Raw genomic sequence first — 27,834 nt, 5'->3', positions numbered from 1 at the left:
GCATATAGATGGATCGTGTTTTCTAATCCATTATGCCACACTTTGTGTCTTTATTGGTGCATATAGTCCATTTACATACATAGTAATTATGGATAGGTATGAGTTTAGCGCTATCATTTTGATGTCTTTTTTTGTGTGTTGTTGACAGTTTCTTTTTCCCACTTAATTTTATGTGTTGAGTAGATTATCTTTATATATTACCCTTTCCTCATATTCATTGTTGTTGATTTTGTTTCAACCAAGTCTCTACTTTTTTCTTGTATTTTGTTTTGGTGTGTTACCTTAGTATTTACTCCTATTTTTTCAAAATTTAAACCTAACTTTTATTTCTTTATATCTCCTTACCTTCCTCTCCATATGGAAGATCTATCACTACATTTCTTAGTCCCTCTTTATTGTTTTAATGCTGTCTTCTTTGACATAATAACATCGCTGTTACCCTGTTTTGAACATTTTTTTTAGCTTGCTTTTTTTTGTTTGTTTGTTTTCCCTGTCTGGGTTGACTTCTGATTGCTCTGCCCAGTGTTCCAGTCTTGGGTTTATATCTGATGTTATTGATTTTCTAATCAAAGAACTCACTTTAGTACTTCTTGTAGTTTTGGTTTCATTTTTACGAATTCCCTAAACTTGTTTTTATCTGGAAATATCCTAATTTCATCTTCTTATTTAAGAGACAGTTTTGCTGGATATATGATTCTTGACAGGCAATTTTTTTCCTTCAATTTTTTAAATAAGTCATCCCATTGCCTTCTTGCCTGCATGGTTTCTGCCGAGTAGTCCGAGCTTATTCTTATTGGCTCTCCTTTGTAGGTGGCTTTTCGTTTATCCCAAGCTGCTCTTAAAATTCTCTCTTTATCTTTGGATTTGGCAAGTTTGATTATAATATGCCTTGGTGACTTTCTTTTGAGATCTACCTTATGTGGAGTTCGATGAGCATCTTGGATAGATATCTTCTCATCTTTCACAATACCAGGGAAGTTTTCTGCAAACAAATCTGCACCAATTCTCTCTGTATTTTCTGTTATCCCTCCCTCTTCTGGTTCTCCAATCACTCTTAGATTATTTTTCTTTATAGAGTCCCACATGATTCTTAAGGTTCTTCATTTTTTTTTAATTCTTTTATCTGATTTTTCTTCAAACATACTAGTCCCAATTGCTTTATCTTCAAGATAAGAAATTCTGGCTTCCACTTGCTCAAATCTGCTTCTCTGACTTTCTATTGAGTTGTCTACTTCTGTAATTTTATTGTTAATCTTCTGAATTTCTGATTGCTCTCTGTCTATGGATTTTTCCATACTATTAAATTTTTCATTACGTTTTTGAATAATCTTTTTTAATTTCTTCAACTGCTTTATCTGTGTGTTCCTTGGCTTGTTCTGCGTGTTGTCTCATTTCCTTCCTGATGCCTTGAAAGGTTCTGTATATTAATCTTTTGTATTCTGCCTCTGGTAATTCCAGAAAAGCACTTTCACCTAGAAGATCCCTTGATTCTTTGTTCTGAGAGCTTGTTGAGGAGATCATCGTGTGTTTCTTTATGGGACTTGAAACTGACTCTTGTCTCCAAGCCATCTATAAGTTACTGTATTAGTTTATTTTATATTCGCTTACTGTGTCGTAGCTTCTTGCTTTGTTTTGTTTTGATATGCCCAAATGGGTTACTTGAGTGAACTAGTTTGATTATTATCACCTTTGGAGCTCTGACCTCCTGTCCCCAGATGGCTAGAGCTGTTATCAGGTATATCGGTCTAGGAGTCCATTCACTTTCTTGAATGAATTCAGCTCAGATGTCCAGGCAGCTGATCATCAAGTGTGTGGTACAGCTCTGTCCTTTGGTCTTAGAGGACCAGGTATGATTGGTGTAGGTACTGGTATCTAGTTGCAGCAGGGGGTCACACTCTGAACAAGACAGGTGGCTGAGAATGATCCCCCACATGTCTCTGAGGAAAGTGTGTCCCTCTTCCCTAGAGTGTACAGGTGGGTAGGTTCTGTAGATGGATCATGAGCACCCAATGTTTTTCGTTGTAAGGGCTGGGAGGTACAGGCTATCCTTGGACCCTGTCGTGGGTGGCTGGGTGACCTGAGTGGAGATACCAGTTCTTAGGCCCCTGATGTGGGTAGGTGAGGATACTCTTTAACAGACAAAGCAATGTCAAACATCAAACACCCAACTCTCTGCTGCACAGCTGAAATGGTTGTAGTCTGCCAGCAAGGGCTTATTCTCCTGAAATAGGCCCACACGGGTCCATGCAGAGGAAAAGTACTCAAAGTCCACGGACTGTTTATGCCTGGACAGTAACTGCTTCTGTCCTGAGCTCTCCCGGTTAGTGGAGCTGGCAAATTATCTATTCCCCCAATTGCAAATTTTTTCCTTCTTCAAGGCTGGGGGTACGACCCTAGGTGCTGAAAAGGGTGTATCTCAGGCCCAGGGAATTCAGCCACTGAAGCGGTCCTGGGGGGGGGTGTGGTACAATATATGCAAATACTTAGCTTTTGCTGTAAGCATTGTTCTTTTCTGGTTCCGAAGCACGCTGTGTGGCTGGCAGCATCTCCCTGAGGAAACTGCAGCCAAAAGCTATTACCCACCCACCACCGTTGATCCAGGAATGGTGCCTGAGGGGTTCCTGCAATTCAGGTCCAGTAACTCCTCTCCTCTTCTGAACCGTCTCTTCCTCCCTCGCCCCTCAATTTGTTTTCTAAGCTTGCTTTTGATGTTCAGGGCTCCTAGCTTGTCATAAATATATTCATTTCACTTGATTTTTTGGCTCTTTGCTGTAAAGAGGGCTCCCTGTGAGTGTCTGTCTATTCCGCCATTGTGGCTCCACCTCTGGTTTTGTTTTATGGGACTGTCCAATCTTTGGCTGAATGGTAAACCTCAGGAATGACTTCATTACTCAGCTGAAAAGGTGTCCGGGTGCCATACTATAAGGGTTTCTCCATTTTCTGTCAGGCCAGCAAGTCTGGTCTTTCTTTTCGAGTTAGAATTTTTTCTACATTTTTTTCCAGCTCTGTCCAGTACCCTCTATTGTGATCCCTATCACAGCAGTCACTGATGGTAGCTGATAACCATCTAGCTCTAATGGACTCGTTCTGGTGAAGGCCATGGTAGATGTGGTCCATTAGTCCTTTGGATTAATATTTCCCTTGTGTCTTTAGTTTTCTTCGTTATTCCTTGATCCTGAAAGAGTGAGAACAGGGGAGCATCCTAGATGGCCACTCACAGGCTTTTAAGACCTCTGAGGCTGCACATCAATGTAGACTGTAGTACATTTTCTTTATAAACTATGTTTTGTCGGTTGAGCTAGATGTTCCCAGAGACCGTGGTCCCCATATCGTTCAGCCCAGCAATTCGGTCCCTCAGGGGGTTTGGATGTGTCTGTGGTTGAATGTCGACCAATTCTTTTTGGTATACTGACTCTGTGTATTCCTTCCATCTTCTTTTGATGCTTCCTCCATCATTCAATATTTTCCCTGTAGAATTCTTCAGTATTGTAACTTGAGGCTTGTATTTTTTCTTCACTTCTTTCAGCTTGAGAAATGCTGAGGGTGTTCTTTCTCTTTGTTTTCTAACTCCAGGCCTTTGCACATGTCATGATAATACTTTGACTTCTCAAGCATTTTGAAATTTTCTGCTCAGTTCTTTTATTTCATCATTTCTTCCCTTTGCTTTAGCTACTTGATATTAAAGAACAGATTTCAGAATCTCTCTGACATCAATTTTGGTCTTTCCTTTGTTTTCTTTTTAATTACCTCTTGCTTTCTTCATGCATGATGTCCCCGATGTCATTCCATAACTAGTCTGGTCTTTGGTCATCAGTGTTCAACATGTGAAATGTATCCTTGAGATGGTCCCTAAATTCAAGTGGGATATACTCAAGATTATACTTTGGCTTTTGTGGACTTTTTCTCAGTTCTCTCAGTTTCAAATTGAACTTGCACATGAGCAATTCATGGTCTGATTCGCAGGCAGCTCCTCGCCTTGTTCTGACTGATGGAATTGAGTTTTTCCATTGTCTCTTTCCACAGATGGAGTTAATTTGATTCCTGTGTATTCCGTTTGACATGGTCCACATATAAAGCCACCATTTGTGTTGGTGGAAACAGATATTTGCAATGAAGAAGTCATTTGTCTTGCAAAATCCTATTATGAAATCTCCAGCTTTGTTTCTATTACCAAGGTCATATTTTCCAACTATGGGTCCTTCAGCTTTGTTTCCAATTTTCACGTTCCAAAAGTGATCAAACGTGCATTCAAGCAGCATTGATAAATACTGGTGACTGGAATGCAAAAGTTAGAAATGATATGAGTAGTAACAGGCATTTGAAGCTCCTTCAGAGTGGTGACAAGAAGAAATTAAATAACTAAAATGAGACAAATGATAGCAATTATTGCTAGTTCCTGCATTTCTTTCTCACCGTCGACCAGATTATGCTAACTGAAATTTCAAGTTGGACCTGATATAAATATTCAACTTCTTTTCATAATATTCATTTTTTTTTACTTTATAGTAAAGCTGATATTAAGCCACACATTCTCTGCTTTGTTGTCACAGAGTGTTTTTATGCTTTCATTGTAGAGATCTGAGTACTGCCAGCCTCCGCTACCTCAGCAGCAGGCAAGCCTTGGCTGACATTGTGAACTTCCGAATTAAAATAGCAGAAAAGATGGGACTCACCAAAAATAAATGGGTTGCATTTGGCTGCTCTTACGGTGGCTCCCTTGCAGTGTGGTCGAGAATAAAACACCCTGACCTGTTTGCTGCAGCAGTGGGCAGCAGTGCACCGATCCAAGCAAAAGCTAATTTTTATGGTAAGTCCATCTATATATGGGAGTCCCCGAGTGGCAAAAATGGTTAACAACCTGGGCTGATAATCAACAGTTCAGATGTTCAAGTCCATGCAGAGGCACCTTGGAAGCAAAGTCTGGCAATCTCCTTCTGAAAAATCAGTCATTGAGAACCCTATGGGACACAGTTCTACTTTGATACATATGAGGTCACCATGAGTTGAAATCAACATGGCAGTAACAGGTTTGGTTTTTATGGCACATATATGCACATATAGTCTATATATGTACTATGCATATTTTATGTATATATATATTTATATATATATATATAAAAAATAGGAAAAACATCTGTAAGTTAGTGATTACTTAATCAAGCATGGCCCCATAACATAGCATCACTCAACTAGACTTGAGTCTATCTTCCTCCGCATATGATAGGGTCCATGAAAGATTCCTATGCTACCTACCATTGGTAGTTGGTATCCATATTTGCAACTATATGATTGGTGAAAGCTTCTTAATTGGTGGAAATGATGTGATAATTCATAGATTTTGATTTAATAGTGAAAGAATTCATGATTTAGCTTTTTCCAAAAAAGTTAACAAAAAGTTCTTTTTTTAAATGACAAAACTTACCTATTCTTTTTTATATTTTGACTTTTTTTTTAACCTTAAATGAAGTTTTAGAGAACAAACTAGTTTCTCATTAAACAGTTAGTACACATATTGTTTTATAGCATTCTTTACCAACCCCATGATATGTCAACACTCTCGCGACTCCACCTTGGGTTCCCTCCTAGGAGTTTTCCTATCCCTTCCTGCCTTCTCATCCTTGCCCCTGGGCTGTTGTGCCCCTTTAGTCTCATTTTGTTTTATGGACCTGTCTAAACTTTGGCTGAAGGGTGAACCTCAGGAGTGATTTCATTACTGAGCTTAAAGGGTGTCCAGGGACCATACTCTCGAAGTTTCTCTAGTCTGTACAGGCCAGTAAGTCTGGTCTTTTTTTGTGAGTTAGAATTTTGTTTTACATTTTTTGCCAGCTCTGTCCCAGACCCTTTATTGTGACCCCAGTCAGAGCAGCCAGTGGTGGTAGCCAGGAACCAGACATTTGTACTGAACTCAGTCTGGTGGAGGCCATGGCATATATGGTCCATTAGTCCTTTGGACTAATATTTCCTTTATATCTTTAGATTTCTTCATTCTCCCTTGCTCATGAAGGGGTGATACCAGTGGAGTATCTTAGATGGCTGCTCGCAGGGTTTAAGACTCCAGATGCTACTCACAAAGTAGAATGTAGAACATTTTCTTTATAAACTGTTATGCCAATTAAGCTGGATATTCCCTGAGACCCTGGTGCCCACAGCCCTCACTTTGGAAGTTAGATCCCTCAGGGAGTTTTGATGCGTCTGTGGAGCTTCCATGATCTTGTCTTCTTTAAAAGTTGTTCTGGCTTCCCCTTTATTGGGCACTGTTTTACCCTTTACCAAAGTTACCACTTATCTATTGCCTATTTAATGTTTTTCCATCCCCACTCCCTTGTAACCATAAAAGATTGCTTCTTTTTGTCTGTAAAATTTTCATGAGTTTTTGCAGTAGTGGTCTCCTACAATATTTGTCCTTTTGTGATTGAACTTATTTCACTCAGCATAGAGCCCTACAGATTCATCCATGTTATGAGATGATTCACAGATTCATCATTGTTCTTTATCATTCCATAATACTCCATTGTGTGTATGTACCATAGTTCATTTATCCATCCCTCTGTCGATGGGCGTCTAGGGTGTTTCCATCTTTTTACTATTGTGATCAATGCTGTAATGAACATGGTTGTGCATCTGTCTCTTCGTGTGATGGCTCTTATTTCTCTAGGATGTATTCTAGGAGTGGGATTGCTGGATTATATGGTATTTCTATTTCTATCTCTCTAAGGAAGCACCATATTATTTAGCAAAATGATTGTATCATTTTGCTTTCCTACCGGCAGTGCATAAGAGTTTCAATATTACTGCATCCTTTCCAAAATCTGTTATTTCCTGTTTTTTTTTTTTTTTGGTTTGTGCCAGTAATGTTAGGGTGAGATGTTATCTCAATGTGCTTTGATTTTCATTTCTCTACAGGCTAGTGGTCACAAGCATTTCCTGTTTTCCCCTCAAATGTCTTTTTTTTGGTGAAGTATCCGTTCATTTCCTTTGCCTATTTTTTAATTGGATTGTCTTTTTTTTTTGTAGAGATGTTGGATTTTCTTTTATATTTTAGAGATTAGACCTTTGATTTGTAATAGTCAAAAACTGTTTCCCAATCTGTAGGTTCTTGTTTTACAATTTTGAAGTCTTTTGATGAGCATTAAGTTTTTGATTTTTAGAAGAACCCAGTAATCTAGCTGATATTCTGAAGTTTCTTTGTTGTTGGTTATGATTTGTATCCTGTTAATGCCATCTATTAGGGCCTCTAGTGTTGATTCTATTTTTTCTTCTCTGAACTTTATAGTTTTTGGCTTTACGTTTAGGTCATTGATCCATTTTGAATTTGTGTGTGTGTGCGTGTGTGCATGTGTGTATAGTGTGAGGTATGGATACTGTTTCAGTGTTTTTGCAGATGGACATCAGTTTTGCCAGCACCATTTGTTAAAAAGACTGTCTTTTCCCCCATTCGATGGATTTGGGGCTCTTGTTGCAGATCAGTTGACCATAGGTGGATGGATTTACAAATGGGTTCTCAATTCTGTTCCAAAATGGCCAATGTACCTGTTTTCATACCAGTACCAAGCTGTTTTGACTACTGTAGCTGTATAATAGATTCTGAGGTCCGGTAGTGAGAGTCCTCCTATGTCATTCTTCATCTTCAATAGTGCTTTATTTATCCAGGGCTTCTTCCCTTTCCATATAAAGTTAATGATTCGTTTTTTGTCTCTTTAAATAACGTTGCTGGTATTTGCTTTAGGATTGCTTTGTATTTGTAAATCACTTTGTATAAAATTGTCATTTTCACAATGCTAAGCCTACCTATCCATAAGCATGGTATGTTTTTCCATTTATGTATATCTCTTTTGGTCTCTTGGTGTAGTGTTTTGTAGTTTTCTTTGTATAGGTCTTTTCCATCTCTGGTTAGATTTATTCCTAATTATTGTATTTTTTAGGGTTACCATAGAAGGTATTGTTTTCCGGATTTCCTTTGCATCATTCTCTTTATTGGTGTATAGGAATCCAACTGATTTTTGTATGTTTATCTTGTATCCTGTTACTCTGCTTAATCTTGCTACTAGATCCAGTGGCTGTCCCGTGGAGTCTTTTGGGTTTTCTATGTATAGTCTCAAAACATCCACAAAGAGGGACAGTTTAACTTCTTCATTGCCAATTTGGATGCACTTTACATCTTTTTTCTTGCCTTACTGCTCTAGCTAGGACTTCCAACACGATACTAAATTGGAGTAGTGATAAAGGCCATCCTTGTTCCTGTTCTCAAGGTGAGTGTTTTCACCTTTTCTCCATTAGGAATGATGTTGACCGTTTTGCATAGATGCTCTGTATTATGTTGAGTAATTTCCCTTCTATACCCATTTTTTAATTTTTTATTGTAATTTAGATGAAGGTTTACAGAACAAACTAGTTTCTCATCACACAGCTAGTACACACATTGTTGTATGACATTGCTTAACTATACCTATTTTATTGAGTGTGTTTACCAGGAACTGGTGTTGGACTTCGTCAAATGCCTTTTGTGGGTCGATTGAGAAAATCATGTGATACTTTCCTTTTATTTATATGGTGGATAATACTGATTGATTTTCTAATGTTGAATCATCCTTGTACAACTGGTATGAATCCTACTTGGTTGTGATGTATTATTATTATTTTTTTTATATGATCCTGAATTCTATTGGCTAGAATTGTGTTGAGAAGTTTTGCATCTATATTTATGAGAGATATTAGTCTGTAATATTCTTTTTTTTTTGCCTGGTTTTGGTATCAGGGTTATCTGGCGTCATAGAATAAATTTGATAGTGTCTCTTCCTTTTCTATGTTCTGAAATAGTCTGAGTAGTACTGGTGTAAGCTGCTCTCCGAATGTTTGCTATAATTCTCCAGTGAAACCGTCTGGGCCAGGACTTTTTATTTGTTGGATTTTTTTTTGTTGCTTTTTCAATCTCTTCTCTGTTATGGGTCTCTTCTGATTTTCAACATCATTTTGTGTTATTTTGGTTAGGTAGTAGTTTTCTAGGAATTTGTCCATTTCTTCTAGGTTTTCAAATTTGTTGGAGTATAGTTTTTCATAATACCCTGTCATGACCCTTTTAATTTCATTTGGCTCTATTGTAATATCACCCATTTCATTTCTTATTTGAGTTCTCTCTTGTTTTTCTTTTTTCAGTTTGGCAAGTGGTTTGCCAATTTTGTTGATCCATTCAAAGAGCCAGCTTTTGGGTTTGTTTCTTGTCCTCTATGTTTTTCTCTTCTCTATTTCATTTATTTCTGCTGTGATCTTTATTACTTCCTTTCTTCTGGTGGCTGTGGGCTTCTTTTCTGTTCTCTTTCTGATTGTTCGAGTTGGGTAGCTAATGTTTTAATTTTGTCCCTTCCTCCTTTTTTGATTTGTGCATATATTGTTATAAATTGACCTCAGATGACTGCTTTTGCTGTGTCCTAAAAGTTTTGGTATGATGTGTTTTCATTCTTGATTGATATTAGGAATTTTTGGATCCATCTCTGATTTCTTCTATTACTGAGTGGTTTTTAAGCAGGGTGTTATTCAGTTTACATGTAATCACCTTTTTTCCTTGCTCTTGTTGTTAATTTTTACCTAGATAGCATTGTGGTCATCATAAATTGTCCCTTTTATCATTTATATAGTGCCGTTCTTTGTCTTTTATAGTGGATTTTGTTTTAAATGCTATTTTATGTGAGATTAGTATTGCCATTACTGCTCTTTTTTTGGTAATTGTTTGCTTGATATTTCCATCCTTTGGTTTTTAATAAATTTACATCTTTCTAAACTGTGCCTCTTGTAGACAGCATATTGATGGGTCCTGTTTTTTATTTTATTATTGTTTTTTTAATCTCTCCTATCACTCTTTGCCTCTTTATGGGTGTGTTTAGGACTTTTATATTCATTATACTTATTGATAGGTGTGAGTTTATTGCTGTCATTTTGCAGTTTTTTTTTTTTTTTTTATGTGTGTGGTGTTGAAGTTTTCTTTGTTCCTCTTCCTCTCCTGTACTAAAGTCCTTTTGTTTGTGGATTTTTTTTTTTCCATTTCTTCTGTTTTTGTAGATTTGGTTTTTGTGAGAGTTTATGTTTTCTTCTTTATATTGGTGACTAGGTTTGTTAACTTTCTTTGTGGTTACCTTGAAATTTACCCTTACATTCTCAGGTTTGAACCAGTCTATACCTTGCCTTCCTCTCCATTACCAAGTTCTATACTTACACTGTTTATTCCCTCTTTATTGTTCTGACATTGTGGTCATTACAGATTGAACTCTCTGGTCTGCTGTTGTAATTCTTTTGGTTTAAGATAGTCCTTAAGAGTATATTTCCTAGGTTGGTATCTGACTGGTACAATCTTTGTTTTTGGTTTAAGTTATAGTCATTACTATATGACTTGGTGATTTCTTTTGGGGCTCTACCCTATATGGGGTTCATTGAGCTTCTTGAGAGTCAGCTTTTCATCTTTCATGATATTAGAGAAATTTTCTGTCAGCAATTATTGAATAATCCTCTCTGTTTCTTCCATTTTCTTCCCCTGTACTGGATCTTTGATCACTTGCAAATTTTTGCTCTAGGTTGGATCCCACATAATTCTTGGAGTTTCTTCATTTTCATTCATACTTTCTTCTGATTTTTCCTCAGAGTTGTAACCAAGTGTTTGTCTTCAATTTCACTGATCCTGTCTTCCATGATTTCAAACCTGCTCCTCAGTCCTTCTATGACACTGTCCGTTTCTGAAATCTTGTAGTTTATCTTTTGGTTCTAATTGTTGTTTTTGTATGATTTCTAGTTGTGAATTTATTCTGGCATTTTGTTCCTTTATTATTTTACTGAATTCTATTTTTTGGTCTGTATTTTCCTTTAATTTGTCTGCCTTTCCCATAAATTTGTTAATTTTTTCCCTCATTTTGGTCTGCTTTTTACTTCAACTATTGTATAGCTCAAACATTAAAGATTTGAATTCCCTGTCAGGTTGTTCTAGTGCCTTTTCTTCTACTGGAAAGTCATCTGGTGTTTTATCTTGGACACCTATTGGAATAATCCTGTTCTTTTTTTTTTTTTTTAACATGTTTTGATATTGTCTGCAGTCTTCAGGTCATTTGGTACTGATGTTTTTTCATTTATTGATTGTAGATTTGTTTGTTTCATCCTGGATTTTTGTTTTATTTGGTTATGTCTGAGCAGGCAGGTTGTGCATTCTTTGTTGTTTGCTCCTCTGTGGGTGTGATAATTTTCACCTCCTTGTCCAATGGGCATGGCCATTAGCTCAACTATGATGCAGCAGGACAGGTCCAGCTGAAGGGGAAGGGCTGAAATTGTTTTTTTGTGGCACATAATAGGGCTGACAGGGCAGGCTGGGAAGCAATCCAGGGAAGTTTCTGGTGGGCAGTGCCTGTGCTGCTCAGGTTTGTGCTGTTCAGTGCACCGTTCAGGTAGGCAGCAAGGAAGTGGGAGGTTGTGATGTCTGGAGCTAAGATGGGTATGGGAAAGGGGAGAGAGAGAAGAGAGAAACAGGAGGAAAAAAAAGTGCTAAGGGAGCTTGCCATTGCAGTGGAGAGATGAGCATTAAATTGATTATTAGAAATAAAAAAGCAAAGCCCCCAGGGTCTCCAGTGGTGTGTTTGGGAGGTCAGGGAAGTACCTCCCAGGAAATGCAGTATGGCTTTACTAGAAGGGGTAGAGGTGTCACATAATGACAGATATTCGGGGGACAGGAAAAGAATGTAAATATAGAGAGATGGGGAACTGAGAAATGAAGAAAGATAAAAAGAGAAAAGAAATTCCCCTAGTGATTCCACTGACACGGCTTACCTGACCAGGGAAGTGGCTCCCTAGTCACACAGTACAGCCTAGCTAGAAAGGGCTCCCAAGCCACAAAAAAAAAAGAAAGAAAGAAAGAAAGAAAAGAAACAAACAAAACATAAAAAAAAAAAAAAAACCGAGAATCCCACCAGCATTGCAGTGCGGCCTGGGGAAGAAGCTCCCCGGTCAAGCAGCCCTTCACGGGTTTTAAGAAGAAGCAAAGATTGCACATGGAACCAGGTTTTAGAGAGAAAGGAGGGGAAGGTGGTGAGAGATTTTATGATAATGGCATTAGGATTTTTCCAATGGATAAAAACTCTTCAGTGGCGATTTGGGATTCTGTAGGCATGGTCCCATTAAAATGAATAAAGTGTAAAATTTCTATTGAATTTCTCTTTCAAAAATAAAACAACCCACCTCACCAAAAACAGAGATACATTCCAGATAATTTTCCTTAAATATTTGAACTTTTCAAATATAAACAGTTCAGGATTCTGCATCCTTGATAGAATATCATCTGGTCCAACGAATCTGAAATGTGTAAATTTGAAGCATCTTTCTACCTACCTAGTTTAAAGAGTAAAACCATGTCCAGTTCATTAGTAGATCAGGATTTACAGAGAGTGGTTATAAGTCTCTGTTTACTAGTGACTTTTCTTGGCATTCTGACAAAATCTGCTAATTTTGCAGTTTCTTAACATTGTCATAAATGGAGGTAATTGAAAACTCGAAAGAACCCTATTTTATAGTTACAGTTAAATTTTTATAGTTAAATATTACTGAATGTCTTTTTTTTTTTTTTTTTCTTATTCTTAGAGTACCTTGAAGTTGTTCAAAGATCTCTAACCACTCATAACAACAAATGTTTTCAGGCAGTGAAAGAGGCTTTTGATGAAATTACAAAGATGCTGAGACTTCGAAAATACTATAGTAAGCTTGAATATGATTTCAGGTAAGTGGATTGATTTGCCTGCAAGGGAGTCTGTGTCTAAATATAGTCTGGTATTTACTTGAAGATACATCATTTATGTCATTTTCTAACATGCTGTCGTGGATTGAATTATGTCCCCCAAAAATGTGTCCATCAACTTGTTTAGGCCGTGATTCCCAGTATTCCGCAGTTGTCCTCAATTTTGTGATTTTAATTTTATATTAAAAGATTAGGGTGGGATTGTAACACCAACATTACCCAGGTCACCTCCTTGATCCAAGGTAAAGGGAGTTTTCCTGGGGCCCGTCCTGCACTTCCTTTTATCTCTCAAGAGAAAGGAAGCAGAGAGTTGGGGGTTTCATACCACCAAGAAAGCAGCACCAAGAGCAATGTCCTCTGGACCTGGAGTCTCTGTTCCTGAGCAGCTCCTCGATCATGGGGAGATGGAGGATGAAGAACTTCTTCCAGTGCCTATAGAAAGAGAAACTGTTCCCTTGGAGCTGATGCCTTGAATTTGGACTTTCAGCCTACTTTGCTATGAGAAAATAAATTTTTCTTTGTGAAAGCCATCCACTTGTGTTATTCTGTTATGGGAGCATAGACACATGCATTGCATTGCATTTAATATGGCAAATTACCTAAAAAGATTTCTTCAGAATGTTAAAAAGCAAAGATGTCACATTAAAGACTAAGGTGCTCCTGACCCAAGATGTGGTGTTTTCAAAAGCCTCATAGACACGCGAGAGGTGAACAATGAGGAAGAAAAATCGAAAATGAATTGATGCCTTTGAATGTTGATGTTGGCAAAGAATATTGATTATACCATGGACTTCCAAAAGAATGAACCAATCAGTCTTGGAAGAAGTACAGCCAGAATGCTCCTCTCACATACTTTGTACATGTCATCAGGAGCTACCAGTCCCTGGAGAAGGACATCATGCTTGGGTAAGTAGAGGGTCAGTGAAAAAAGGAAGACCTTCAACAATTTAGGATGACCAGAATTGCAACAGTTGGCTCAAGCATAACAACAATTTTGAGGATGGCTCAGGAATGGGCAGCTTTTCCTTCTGTTGTAAGGGTAGAAATTGTTCAGAACCAACTGGATCTAACAGCAACAAAAACAAGAATTAAGGAAACCGTTGTTGTTTAAGATCTGGAGTAGAGATTTCCATGGTAGTGGTGGAAGTATTTTTTGAGTTTGTTTGCACAACAGAACAAAACTCTGCCCGGTCCTGTGCCATCCTTACAATCATTGTTACGCTGGAGCTCACTGTTGGAGCCACTGTGTCAATCCACCTTGTTGAAGATCTTCCTCTTTTCCATTGACCCTGTACTCTGCCAAGCATGATGTCCTTCTCTGGGGACTGATCCTTCCTGACGACATGTCCAAAGTATGTAAGACGCAGTCTCGCCATCCTTGCCTCTAAAGAGCATTCTGGTTGTACTTCTTCTAAGGCAGATTTGTTCATTCTTTTGGCAGTCCATGGTATATTCAAAATTCTTCGCCAACAACACAATTCAAAGGCTTCAACTCTCCTTCGGTCTTCCTTATTCATTGTCCAGCTTTCACATGCCTATGATGTGATTGAAAATACCATGGCTTGGTCAGGCACACCTTAGTCTTCAGGGTGACATCTTTGCTCTTCAACACTTTGAAGAGGTCTTTTGCAGCAGAATTGCCCAATGCAATGCGTCTTTTGGTGTCTTGACTGCTGCTTCCATGGCTGTTGATTGTGGATCCAAGTAAAATGAAATCCTTGACAACTTCAATCTTTTCTCTGTTTATCATGATGTTGCTCATTGGTCCAGTTGTGAGGATTTTTGTTTTCTTTATTTTGAGATGTAATCCATACTGAAGGCTGTGGTCTTTGATCTTCATTAGTAAGTGCTTCAAGTCCTCTTCACTTTCAGCAAGCAAGGTTGTATCATCTGCATAACGCGGTTGTTAATGAGTCTTCCTCCAATCTTGATGCCAAGTTCTTCTTCATATAGTCCAGCTTCTTGTATTATTTGTTCAGCATACAGATTAAATAGGCCTGGTGAAAGAATACAACCCTGACACACACCTTTCCTGACTTTAAACCAATCAGTATTCCCTTGTTCTGTCCAAACAACTGCCTCTTGATCTATGTAAATGTTCCTCATCAGCACAATTAAGCGTTCTGGAATTCCCATTCTTCACAGTGTTATCCACAGTTTGTTATGATCCATACAGTCAAATGCCTTTGCATAATCAATAAAACACAGGTAAACATCCTCCTAGTATTCTCTGCTTTCGGCCAGGATCCATCTGACATCAGCACTGGTATGCCTCGTTCCATGTCCTCTTCTGAAACCATCCTGAATTTCTGGCCGTTCCCTGTCGATATACTGCTGCAGCCGTTTTTTAATGATCTTCAGCAGAATTTTGTTTGCATGCGATAGTAATGATATTGTTCTATAATTTCCACAATTGGTTGGATCACCTTTCTTGGGAATAGGCATAAATAAGGATGTCTTTTAGACAGTTGGCCAGGAAGTTGTTTTACATATTTCTTGGCATAGAAGGGTGAGCACCTCCAGTGCTGCATCTCTTTGTTGAAACATCTCAATTGATATTCCATCAATTCCTGGAGCCTTGTTTTTCGCTAATGCCTTCAGAGCACCTTGGACTTCTTCTTTCAGTACCATCAGTTCCTGATCATATTCCACCTCTTGAAATGGTTGAATATCAACTAATTCTTTTTGGTATAATGACTCTGTGTATTCCTTCCATCTTCTTTTGATGCTTCCTGCATCATTTAATAGTTTCCCCATGGAATCCTTCACTATTGCACCTCGAGGCTTGAATTTTTTCTTCAGTTGTTTCAGCTTGAGAAACACCGAGCGTGTTCTTCCCTTTTGGTTTTCCACCTCCAGCTCTTTGCACATGTCATTATAATACTTTATTTTGTCTTCTAGAGAGGTCATTTGAAATCTTCTGTTCAGTTCTTTTACTTCATGAATTCTTCCTTTTGCTTTAGCTGCTCGACATTCAAGAACAAATTTCAGAGTCTCCTCTGACATCCACCTTGGACTTTTCTTTCTTTCCTGTCTTTTCAGTGACCTCTTGCTTTCTTCATGGATGATGTCCTTGATGTCATTCCACAAATCATCCGGTCTTCGATCACTAATGTTCAACGCATCAAATCTATTCCTGAGATGGTCTCTAAATTCAGGTGGGATAGACTAAAGGTCATATTTTGGCTCTCGTGGACTTGCTCTGATTCTCTTCAGTTTCAGCTTGAACTTGCATATGAGCAATTGATGGTCTGTTCCACAGTCGGCCCCTGCCCTTTTTCTGACTGATGATATTGAGCTTTTCCATCGTCTCTTTCCACAGATGTAGTCAATTTGATTTCTGTGTGTTCCATCTGGCGAGGTCCATGTGTATAGTCGCCGTTTATGTTGGTGAAAGAAGGTATTTGCAATGAAGAAGACGTTGGTCTTGCAAAATTGTATCATTCGATCCGGCATTGTTTCTATCACCAAGTCCATATTTTCCAACTACTGATCCTTCTCTTTGTTTCCAACTTTTGCATTCCAATCTCCAGTAATTATCAATGCACCTCGATTGCATGTTTGATCAATTTCAGACTGTAGCAGCTGATACGAACTTTTTGAGTCACTTAACTTAAAAAAGTGAGGGTCAAACAAATATGTTAAAATATGTTTTCATAGAGTCATAGAATAACTAGAGTGTTATGAATAGTAGGCATACTGTAACCTACATGACCCACAAATGTATAGTGTTTTTTCATATGCAGGTTCTGAGTCTCTCCTTGTTGTTATTATTAGGTGCCTAGAATCGGTTCTGACCCAGAGTGACCCTATGTATGACAGAAGAAAACATTGTCTGGTCCTGTGCCATATTCACTATCATTGCTACAGTCCCTGTATCCGTCCATCTTCTTGAAAGTCTTCCTTTTTGTCATTGATCCTCTTCTTTACCAAACATAATGTTCTTCTCTAGAGATTGGTCGCTCCTGATGACATGTCTACTAAGCAAGATGAAGCCTCATCACTCTCAAATCTGAGGAACATTCCGGCTATCTTTCTCTAAACTCATTGCCATGAAGTCAATCCAGACTCATATCCAACCTATAGGTCTCTCTCTAGACATACTGATTAAGAATCTCAAAGGGAACAGATTGAGAATCTGTATTCTTCCTCTGGTTAAATACACAAAATATTCATCATATAAGTTTCGTATCTTAGTGCAATTGGTAAAAAGATTGAAAATTTTGGTAGAGGTATTCTCTACACTGCATCTCATGTCTGCCTCTGGGTTTGTTCACATGTTGCTCCCCATTCTGGAACCTTCTTTCTTTTCATCCTACCAAGATTCTATCTCCTGATTAAATTCTACCTCCTGACTAAAGTAATAGTGGACATCTATGTGCCTAACACTGTGCTAATGTGAGGGAGCTCTTATTCTCCTCCCTGTTATAAAGCCAAGGTCAGGAAGGCTTGGAGAAATGAGGTGGTTGTTTTTCTTGTTAGCTGTTGTTATTATGCCCCTAATTCCTGGCAATCTTCTGCACAAAGGAATGCAAAGCTGCCTGTTGCTCTGCCTGTTGCTCAGCCGTCCCTTTGTTATACATGAGCCCTGTTGTTGTAGTACTGGAACAATCCATCTCCCTGAGGGTTTTACTACTAACCCCCTACTTTTACAAGCATGATGTACTTCTCCAGAGATTGATTCCTCCTAATAACAGGTCCAAAATATGTGAGACGGGGTCTCACCTTTCTTGCTTCTAAGGAGCAATTTGGCTATATATTTTTCAAGACAAATATGTTCTTTTTTTTTTTTTGGCATTTCATGGTATATTCAATATTCTTCATCAACACCATAATTCAAAGGTATCAAATCTTCTTTGATGTTCCTCATGCTTTGCTCAGCTCTCACATGCATATGAGGCGATTGAAAACACCATGGCTTTGTTCAGGTGGACCTTAGTCTTCAAGGTGACATCTTTGCTTTTCAAAACTTTAAAGAGATCTTTTGCATCAGATTTGCCCAATTCAATGTGTCCTTTGATTTCTTGACTGTTGCTTCTATGGGTGTTGATTGTGCATCCAAGTAAAATGAAATTCTTGGACAACTCCAATCTTTTCTCCATTTATCAAGATGTTGCTTATTTTTCCAGTTGTGAGAATTTTTGTTTTCTTTATGTTAAGGTGTAATCCATACTGAGGCTGTAGTCTTTGGTATTTGTCTGTAAGTGCTTCAAGGTCTTTTCACTTTCAGCAAGCAAGGTTATGTCATCTGCGTAACGCAGGTTGTTAATGAGTCTTCCTCCAATCCTGATGCCCCATTCTTCTTCATATAGTCCAGTTTCTCAGATTATTTGCTCAGCATACAGACTGAACAAGTATATTGAAAGAATACAACCTTAAGAAACTCCTTTCCTGATTTTAAACCGTGAAGCATCCAATTGTTCTGTTCAAACCACTGTCTCTTGGTCAATGTACAGGTTCCACATGAGCTCCACTGAGTGCTCAGGAACTCCCATTCTTTGCAATGTTATTTGTAATTTGTTATGATCCACAGGGTGGAAATCCTTTGCATAACATATAAAACACAAGTAAACATCTTTATGGTATTGGCTGCTTTCAGCCAGGATCCATCTAACATCAACAATGATATCCCTGATTCCATGTCTTTTTCTGAATCCAGCTTGAGTTTCAGACAGTTCCCTGTCATTGTGTTGCTGTAGCTCCTTTTGAATGATCTTCAGTAAAATTTTACTTATGTGTGATGTTAATGATATTGTTCAATAATTTCTGCATTTGGTTGGAGCCCCTTCCTTGGGAATAGGCATAAATATGGATCTCTTTCAATCGATTGTCCAAATAGCTGTCTTCCAAATTTCTTGGCATAGATGAGTGGACACTTCCAACACTGCATCCATTTGTTGAAACATCTATATTGGTTTTCTGTTAATTCCTGGAACTTTGTTTTTTGCCAATTCCTTCAATGCAATTGGTATTCCATCAATTTCTGGAGCCTTGTTTTTCACCAATGCCTTCAGTGCAGCTTGAACCACTTCCTTCAGTGCCATTCCATCCTGATCATATGCTACCTCCTGAAATGGTTGACCATCCACCAATTCTTTTTGGTATATCGTGATTCTGTGTTTTTCTTCCATCTTCTTTTGATGCTTCCCGTATCATATAATATTTTCCTCATAGAATCTTACAATATTTCAACTCAAGGCTTGAACATTTTTCTTCAGTTCTTTCAGGTTCAGAAATGCCGAGCATCTTCTTCTGTTTGTTTGCTAACTCCGGGTCTTTCCATGTGTCATTATAATACTTTACTTTGTCCCACAGATCTGTTCTTGGAAATTTTCTGTTCACCTTTTTTACTTTATCATTTCTCCCATTTGCTTTAGCTCCTTAACTTTCAAAAGTATGTTTCAGTCTCTTTTGACATCCATTTTAGTCTTTTCTTTCTTTTCTATCTTTTTAATGTCCTCTTGCTTTCATCATGTATAATGTCCTTACTTATTCCAAAACTCGTTTGGTTTTCAGTCATTACTGTTAAATTTGTCAAATCTATTCTTGAGATGGTCTCTAAATTTAGGTGGGATGTACTCAAGGTCACACTTTGGCTCTTGTGGGCTTTTTCTAATTTTCTTCAGCTTCAATTTGAACTTGCAAATAAGCTATTGATGGTCTGTTCCGCCGTTAGCCCCTGACCTCGTTCTGATTGATGATATTGAGCTTTTCCAGTGTCTCTTTCCACAGACATAGTTGATTTGATTTATGTATATCCCACCTGGTGAGGTCCACATGTACAGCTGCCATTTATTTTCTTGAAAAAAACGTATTTCCAATGAAGAAGTCACTGGTCTTGCGAAGTTCTATCATGTGATCTCTGACATCATTTCTATCACCAAAGTCATGTTTTCTAACTACAGATCCTTCTTTTTTGATTCCAACTCTTGGATTAGAATGCCCAATAACTATCAGTGTATCTCGATTACATGTTCCATAAATTTCAGACTGTTTAAGCTCTGAAAATCTTCAATTTAATTGGCCTTAGTTGTTGTCATGTAACTGGTATTAACTCTTCTTCCTAATAGGCTTATGGATATTATCCTATCACTGACAATGTTGTATTTCAGAATAGATTTTGAAATATTCTTTTTGATGATGAATGCTATGCCATTCCTCTTCAAGTTGTCATACCCTGCATAGTAGACAATATGATTGTCTGATTAAAACAGTTAAATTTAGAGAAATATTTGTAGTTGGCTTCTGATCTGATATGAATTCTATTTGAGAGCTTTTAAATTCTCCTAAGTGGAAGTTGGAGCCTGATTGTGCAGTGGTTAAGAGCTACTGCTACAGTGGGAATTAAATACCTTGGCCAGACAAAATGTGTGAATTGTCAAGTATTCTTGAGAGATTTCTGCTAATGATAAGATGTGGTCATTTTAATTGTCCTCTTTTCTTTCTTTCCATTTAACTGATTTTTATATGAGTTCTAATTTACCTCAGCCCACATATAGATTCAGAAAAAAGTTAGCTGTAATGTATATTACCAGTTTTATGGTCCAAACATCTGATGCTTTTAAAATCATCCAGAAACTTTTTGTTTCACATTGACCTTTGAATATTTCATAAATAAGTTGGCAAATCTAGGAGACTTAAATATCTAATTTTTATTATATTTAAAAAAACTGAAAACTAGTGAGTTCCTTGGAATTTTTATTAGAGTGAATTAAATTGACCAAGTCTCTTTTCTCCCAAGTGCATAAATGTATTATTAGCTAAAGTAGGAATTGAATAATATTAATTAAATTGTAGATTAATGGCAGCAAACATGCAGAAAAGACACACAACTAAAATTGGCAGCACACATGCAGAAAAGACACACAACTAGATTTCTTAAATTCTTATACATATTTTATTTGGGGTTGAGAGGTAATAAGAATTTGTGGGTTATTGAAAGTGGTCTCTCTTAAATAACAATTTAGGAAACTTTTCTGATCCCTTATACATTTTTTTATACATAGAATGGAAAACCCTGGTAGTGGTTAAGAGTTTGGCTGCTAATGAAAAGTTCAGCAGTTCGAATCCACCAGGCGCTCCATGGTAATCATATGGGGGAAGTTCTATTCTTTCCTGTAGGGTCATTATGACTTGGAATCTACTCAACAGCAACGGATTTGGTTTTGGCTTTTTATACATGGAATATATTTAGTTAGATCCCGTTATTTTTACAAAATCTTTTCATGAATTAAGTTTTATTTCCAGAAAGATCAATCTCTCTAGTCTTGTCTTTGTAAACTGTTGTCAATATATATTGCTAGATGGTCTCTATAAGTTTTTGGTGTTGTTGTTGTTAGGTGCCATCAAGTCAGTTCGGACTCATAGCAAACCTATGCACAAAAGAAGAAATGCTGCCTAGTAGTGGACCATGCCTAACATCATTGTTGTTCTTGAGCCCATTGTTGCAACCACTGTGTCAATCCATCTTGTTGAGGGCCCTCCTTTTTTTCGTTGACCCTATACTTTACCAAGTATGCTGTCATTCTCCAGGGACAGACGTCTCCTGATAATACGTCCAAAGTATGTAAGAGTCACTCCATCCTTGCTTCTAAGGAGCATTCTGGTTGTACATCTTCCAAGACAGATTTGTTGCGTTTTTGAAAGTCCATGGTATGTTCTATACTCTTTGTCAATACCACAATTCAAAGATATCAATTCTCTTTCTGTCTTCCTTACTCATCATCCAGCTTTTGCATGCCTATGATGTAATTGAAAATACCACGACTTGGGTTGGGTGCACCTTAGTCTTCAAGGTGTCATCTTTGCTTTTCTACACTCTAAAGATGTCCTTTGCAGTAGATTTGCACAATGCAATAGGTCTTTTGATTTCTTCAGTATTGCTTACATGGGTGTTGCTTGTGGATCCAAGTGAAACGAAATCTTTGACAAATTCAACGTTTTATCCATTTACCATGATGTTGCTTACTGGTCCAGTTATGAGGTTTTTTTTTTTTTTTTTTTTTTTTTTTTATGTTGAAGTGTAATCCTTACTGAAGGCTGTGGTCTTTGACCTTCATTAGTAAGTGCTTCTTGTCCTCTTCACTTTCAGCAAGCATCATTGTGTCATTTGCATAATGCAGGCTGTTAATGAGCATTCCACCAATCCTGATGCCCCATTCTTCTTCATAGAGTCCACCTTCTCAGATTATTTGCTGAGCATACAGATTGAATAGGTAAGGTGAAAGGATAGAGCCCAGACACAAAACTTTTCTGACTTTAAACCACGCAGTATCCCCTCGTTCTGTCCAAACAACTTTCTCTTCATCTCTGTAGAGGTTCCTCCTGAGCACAATTAAGTGTTCTGGAATCCCCATTCTTCCTAATGTTATCCATAATTTGTTTTGACCCATAAAGTCTCATACTTCTGTGTAATCAATAAAATGCACATAAACATCTTTCTGTGATTCTCTGCTTTCAGCTAAGATCCATCTGATATCAGCAATGGTTCTATGTCCTCTTGTGAATCAGGCCTGAATTTCTGGCAGTTCTCTGTTGATGTACTGCTGCAGCCACTTTTGAATGATAGTCAGCAAAATTTTACTTCTGTGTTATATGAATTATGTTGTTCAATAATTTCCACATTCTGGTTGGATCACCTTTCTTGGGGTTAATAATAAATATGAATCTTTTCCAGTTATTGGCCAGGTAGCTGTCTTCCAATTTTTTGGGCATAGACAAGTGAGCACTTCCAGTGCTGTATCCATTTGTTGAAACATCTCAATCGATATTCTGTCAATTCCTGGACACTTGTTTTTTGCCAATGCCTTCAGAGCACCTTGGACTTCTTCCTTCGGCACCCTCAGCACCTGATCATATGCTACCACTTGAAAATATTGAATGTCGAAGAATTCTTTTTGGTATAATGACTCTGTGTATTCTTTCCATCTTCTTTTGATGTTTCCTGAATCATTTAATATTTTATCCATAGAAACCTTCACTATTGCAACTAAAGGCTTGCATTTTTTCTTCAGTGCTTTCTGCTTGGGAAATACTGAGCATGTTCTTCCTTTTGGTTTTCTATCTCCAGCTCTTTTCGCTTGTCATTATAATACTTTGTCTTCTCAAGCTGCCCTTTGAAATCTTCTGTTCAATTATTTACACCATCAGTCTTCTTTTGCTTTAGCTACTCAACATGCAAGAACAAGTTTCAGAGTCTCTTCTGACCTCTGTTTTAGTCTTTCTTTCCTGCCTTTTTAATGACCTCTTGCCTTTTTCGTGTCATTCCATAAATCTGGTCTTCAGTCATTAGTGTTCAACATGTAAAACCTATTCTTGAGATGATCTATAAACTAAGGTGGGATATACTCAAGGTCATACTTTGGCTTTTGTCGACTTCTTCTAATTTTCTTCAGCTTCAACTTGAACTTGCATATGAACAAAATGAAAATAAACAGCTGCAAACTTACTTTAATAATCAGAATATGAAATGCATGAGCAATGAGACTATGAAAACTGGAAATTGTCAATAATGAAATGGAACATATACACATCAATATCCTAGGCATTAGTGAGCCGAAAAGGAATGCTATTGGCCATTTTGAATTAGGCAATCATATGGTCTACTACGCTGGGAATGACAGTTGAAGAGGAATTGTATTGCATTCATCATTAAAAAGAACATTTCGAGATCTGTCCTGAAGTACTACCTTGTCAGTGATAGGATAATACCCATACTTCTATAAGAAAGCCCAGTTAATATGACTATTATTCAAATTTACACATCAACTACTAAGGCCAAAAATGAAGAAAATGAAGATTTTTACCAACTTCTGCAGTCTGAAATTGATTGAACATGCAATGAGAATGCATTGATAGTTACTGGTGATTGGAATGAGAAAGTTGGAAACGAAGAAGGATCTGTAGTTGGAAAATAGGGCCTTGGTGATAGAAATGATGCTGGAGATTGCATGATAGAATTTTGCAAGACCAAGGACTTCTTCACTGCAAATACCTTTTTTCACCAACATAAACAGTGACTCCATACATGACCCTCACCGGACGGAATACACAGGAATCAAATCAACTACGTCTGTGGAAAGGGACAATGGAAAAGCTCAATATCATTGGCCAGAATAAGGCCAGGGGTTTACTTCAGAACAGGCCATCAATTTGCAAGTTCAAGGTGAAACAAGGTCTCTATATAGGGCTCCATAATAAAAATGTAATGTCAAGGATTGGCTCAATTCCTTATTTACTTCTGCCCTTCTTTAGTTTCTTTATTATTAGCAGTTGTATTTTTCTCTGAGTACCCATTATGCTTAGAGCAAAGTGGAGGGCTCTTGAGAGAGGCTTCACAATATTTTGGAATGATGAATTCAAAGAGAAGTACTAGAATCGCTGTCAATTTTAATCCTCAGATATATTCAATTCAGTATATTTGATAACTAAAAATTATCACTAAGAACAGAGTGTGTGTATTTGAACAGTCCACCTAACAGACTACTCTTTTACTCTCATTATACTGTCCTTATTTAAAGCTGATTTTTTAGGTCTTATTTGGACGTGGGATAACCCCTGAATCCACCACCTTAACTTAGTAGTGTGATGTCTTTACTGCCTTAGTCATGGTCAGGAGACATTCCAGAAACTAAGAGTAGATGTAATCTCTCCTGAACCACATGGGTTAAAAGTAGAATGAGAATGATTTCCAAAAATAAAAAAAGTGGTTCTCTTCCCAGAATTGGGGGAATGGATGCTGTATAAGCAGAAATCTCTGATAACAATCAAAACATTAACAGATAATATTTATGAAGTACTTTATGTGGATTTTTTTTTAATGTGGATTGACAATTTAAGATGCCCACTAAAATACTAGACAATTACTGCTGAAGCGAAGAATGAATGAATGAATACAAAATTTCACGATCAGGCCATTGAACATTATAATGACATATTAGCAATATTACAACTATTATTATCGTTATTGTTAAAATCGACTGCTAAGAAATTTTAAATCTCTGTCCTCATTCAGTTGTAAGTTTTTATGGGATTTTTCTTGCCATTTATCCCAATAGTTTGTCTTTCATTCTTTGTGTATTTAAATAACTTAGCACATGCCTCTGTTTGTCCTGCAATTTGCATCTTATTTCTGGTTTTATTTTTCTGATTTTATCACAATTACCTGCTATCTCCATGTGCTCTCTTGGGTAAAGTGCCCAAGATTCTTCTTGCAATTTTAATTTGTATTTTGGTTGTTTGCACAGTCAATGGAGCTTTTTCACATGTATTCTGTATTTATTTCATAAAGGATAGCTTTCCACTACCACCCCACCCCACCGTTTGGAGTCTTTCTATTGCTTCTTAGAGTACCATTTAACTTTCCAAGATTACTTTTTCATTTAAAGTGGGGTCCAATGTAATTTTGCTATTTTACTAAAACTATTATACTTGGCTTTCATTTTTTTAATTAATTTTTCCTATTTTCACTTTCAATTAAACCATTTTTTTTTAAGTATCCTAAAATTTACAGCAAGGATTTCCTGTTTTTCTACTGAATTTTAACCTTTTTTCAAGGCAATTTAGTTATTCAAAAAATTCTCAAACTACTTTCCTGAAATCCTGAAGCTATATAAACTTCTATGTAAATAAACAGGCTCATTTTCCTGGGGAAATGTGATAGTTCTCATTAGAGTTCAGGTTTATAACCCATGAATGTTTCACAGCATTGATCTCCAAAACAATACTTGCTGAAGATTTGTGAACTGGTGTTTGGCTTGTCTGAGAGAAGGTGAAAGAGAAGTTTTTTTTCCATTAATGTGTCTTGATCTTTGGCATAATTCTGTGTGTACACTGGGGAGGGTTTCAGAAGATGGGGAAACAGACTGTGGACAAACTAATCATCTGTCCTGGGTCTGTCAGTGGTCACAAAATGATACAATTCTCATCAGGAGACACATAGTCTCTGAGGATTTCTGCTACTTGGGAACGTTATCATCTTAGGATGCGTGACCTCTCATCCCTCCCTCCCAATGCTTTGTTTACAAAGGCAGCACCCGCTCCTTTTCCAGATTTCCCCTATTTGGGAGATTGTTGTTGTAGTCTATCAAATCAATTCCTACTCATGCTAATCCTGTAAGACAGAGAGCACTGGATAGGAGCTACCCATTTCGTCTCATGTATCTACTTGAGCTAAGAAGCACACTCTTTGCGAGTGTCATTTTATGTGTTATGGTCAAGTCTAATCTTTGTCTGAAGCGTTGGCTTAGGGAATGGTTTTAGTTCTGGGCTAACAAAGAGCCTGGGGGCCATACCTACTGGTGTTCCTCCAGTCCTAGTCAGACCATTAAGTCTGGTCTTTTTAATAGAATTTGAGTTCTGTACCCTAGTTTTCTCTTGCTCCCTCAGTGACAGTCTGTTGTGTTCCCTGTCAGGTCTGTCATTGGTGGTAGCCGGGCACTATCTAGTTCTTCTGGTCTTAGGCTGATGGATTCTCTGGTTTATGTGGCCCTTTCTGTCTCTTGGGCTAATATTTTCCTTGTGTCTTTGATATTCTTCATTGTCCTTTGCTGGGATGCAATCTTTAAGAGAGCAAATTGCTGGGGCTTTTCTCCTGAAGAGCAGCTGGTGAGTTTGAACCTTTAAATTTTTCAGTTAGCAGTCCTGATCTTGAACATTGTGCCACAGGCCTACTTTTGGGACATGAGTGACACATTATGAATGTTGTCTTCCTCTTTCCCTTTGCTCAAGGAGAACTATAAATCTCCCTTTAATTTTTAGATTGAAATTTGTTTGTATTGAATCAGGATGTACAAAACCCTCATCAGGCAGCCACCTCTTCCTGTTCCTTCTTCTTTGGCATAAATTGTCTGACATAAAAAATAAGTCATTGAGATTTGATTCATCCCCTGTCCACTGTATGTTTACTAGGTTTCTGACACTTAGATTTTTCTTCTTCCTTCACAATTTACCCACACTGCTGTGTACTGCGTCTCCAGCTATCACTAACAGAAGTTATGGGCTTAGACATATGGCTCTTTTCCAAAGGCTGGAGCTGGGGGAGGAATTCCTTCTGAACTCTGTGCCATGGTAATAACTGCAGGGAAAGGCCAAGGTTCAGACACAATACGCTACTTGTAAACAGCAAGTCTTTGGATTAGAGATTGATGGAGGCCAGTGCTATGAAGCCAAAGGTTCTCAGAGAGGCAAAGAAGAGTTCAAAGGACTAGGGCCAGGATGTAATGGGTTAGCAGGCTTGAGATGTATGACTGGGTTAGATAGAATAAAGTGTCAGAGGCAAAATGGACAATCCTTGTGATTCTTCCCTATAATCTTAGAATTCTTCTGCATCTCTATTTCAAAGTTAGTTACTTGCTAATGTATTCTGTGAGCGTGCATATGTGTGTGCAGTAGTGTAGAAATGGGATCAATATATGTATATTGTTAGTGTGATTGGGAAGAGCATCAAATATCATTTTAATCTCAAATTACTATATATTATAGAGACATATTCCTATAAAAAATGAGTCTTCTGCGGTGGTTTCAGGGGACATCTAAGTCAATTGGCATAATAAAATCTATTAAGAAAACATTTTGCATCTCACTTCGGAGAGTGGCACCTGGGGTCTTAAACTCTATAGCAAGCAGCCATCTAAGATGCATCAATTGGTCTCAACGTACCTGGAGCAAGGAAGAATGAAGAACACCGAAGACACAAGGTAAACTATGAGCCTAAGAGACAGAAAGGACCACTTAAACCAGAGACTACATCAGCCTGAGACTGGAAGAACTAGATGGTGCCCAGCCACAACAAATGACTGCCATGACAGGGAACTAAACAGAGAAACCCTGACGGAACAGGAGAGCAGGGGGATGTAGACCCCAAATTCTAATAAAAAGACCAGACTTAATGGTCTGACTGGGACTGGAGGGACCCTGGAAGCCATGGCCCCCAGGCCCGTTAGCCCAGGACAAGAACCGTTACCAAAGCCAACTCTTCAGGCAGGAATTGGACTGGAATATTGTTGTTGTTGTTAGGGGCCATCGAGTCAGTTCTGACTCATAGCGACTCTATGCATAACAGAACGAAACACTGC

The 27,834-nt window shown here is 37.8% G+C and overlaps 1 protein-coding gene across 1 annotated transcript in view; it reads left to right on the top strand.

Moving 5' to 3' along the window:
- LOC135231563 (putative serine protease K12H4.7) overlaps positions 1-27,834 on the top strand; it is a 77,115-nt gene that overhangs the window by 26,401 nt on the left and 22,880 nt on the right. The window contains exons 3-4 of the mRNA XM_064287390.1: positions 4,575-4,807; positions 12,607-12,742. Coding sequence (XP_064143460.1) covers positions 4,575-4,807; positions 12,607-12,742 — 369 coding nt within the window. The remainder of the gene's footprint in view (positions 1-4,574; positions 4,808-12,606; positions 12,743-27,834) is intronic.

This window comes from Loxodonta africana, chromosome 6 (assembly GCF_030014295.1).
Source record: "Loxodonta africana isolate mLoxAfr1 chromosome 6, mLoxAfr1.hap2, whole genome shotgun sequence".
NCBI classification, from domain to species: domain Eukaryota; kingdom Metazoa; phylum Chordata; class Mammalia; order Proboscidea; family Elephantidae; genus Loxodonta; species Loxodonta africana.
The sequence above is the reverse complement of the archived record's forward strand: the minus strand, read 5'-3'. Positions and strand labels throughout refer to the sequence as shown.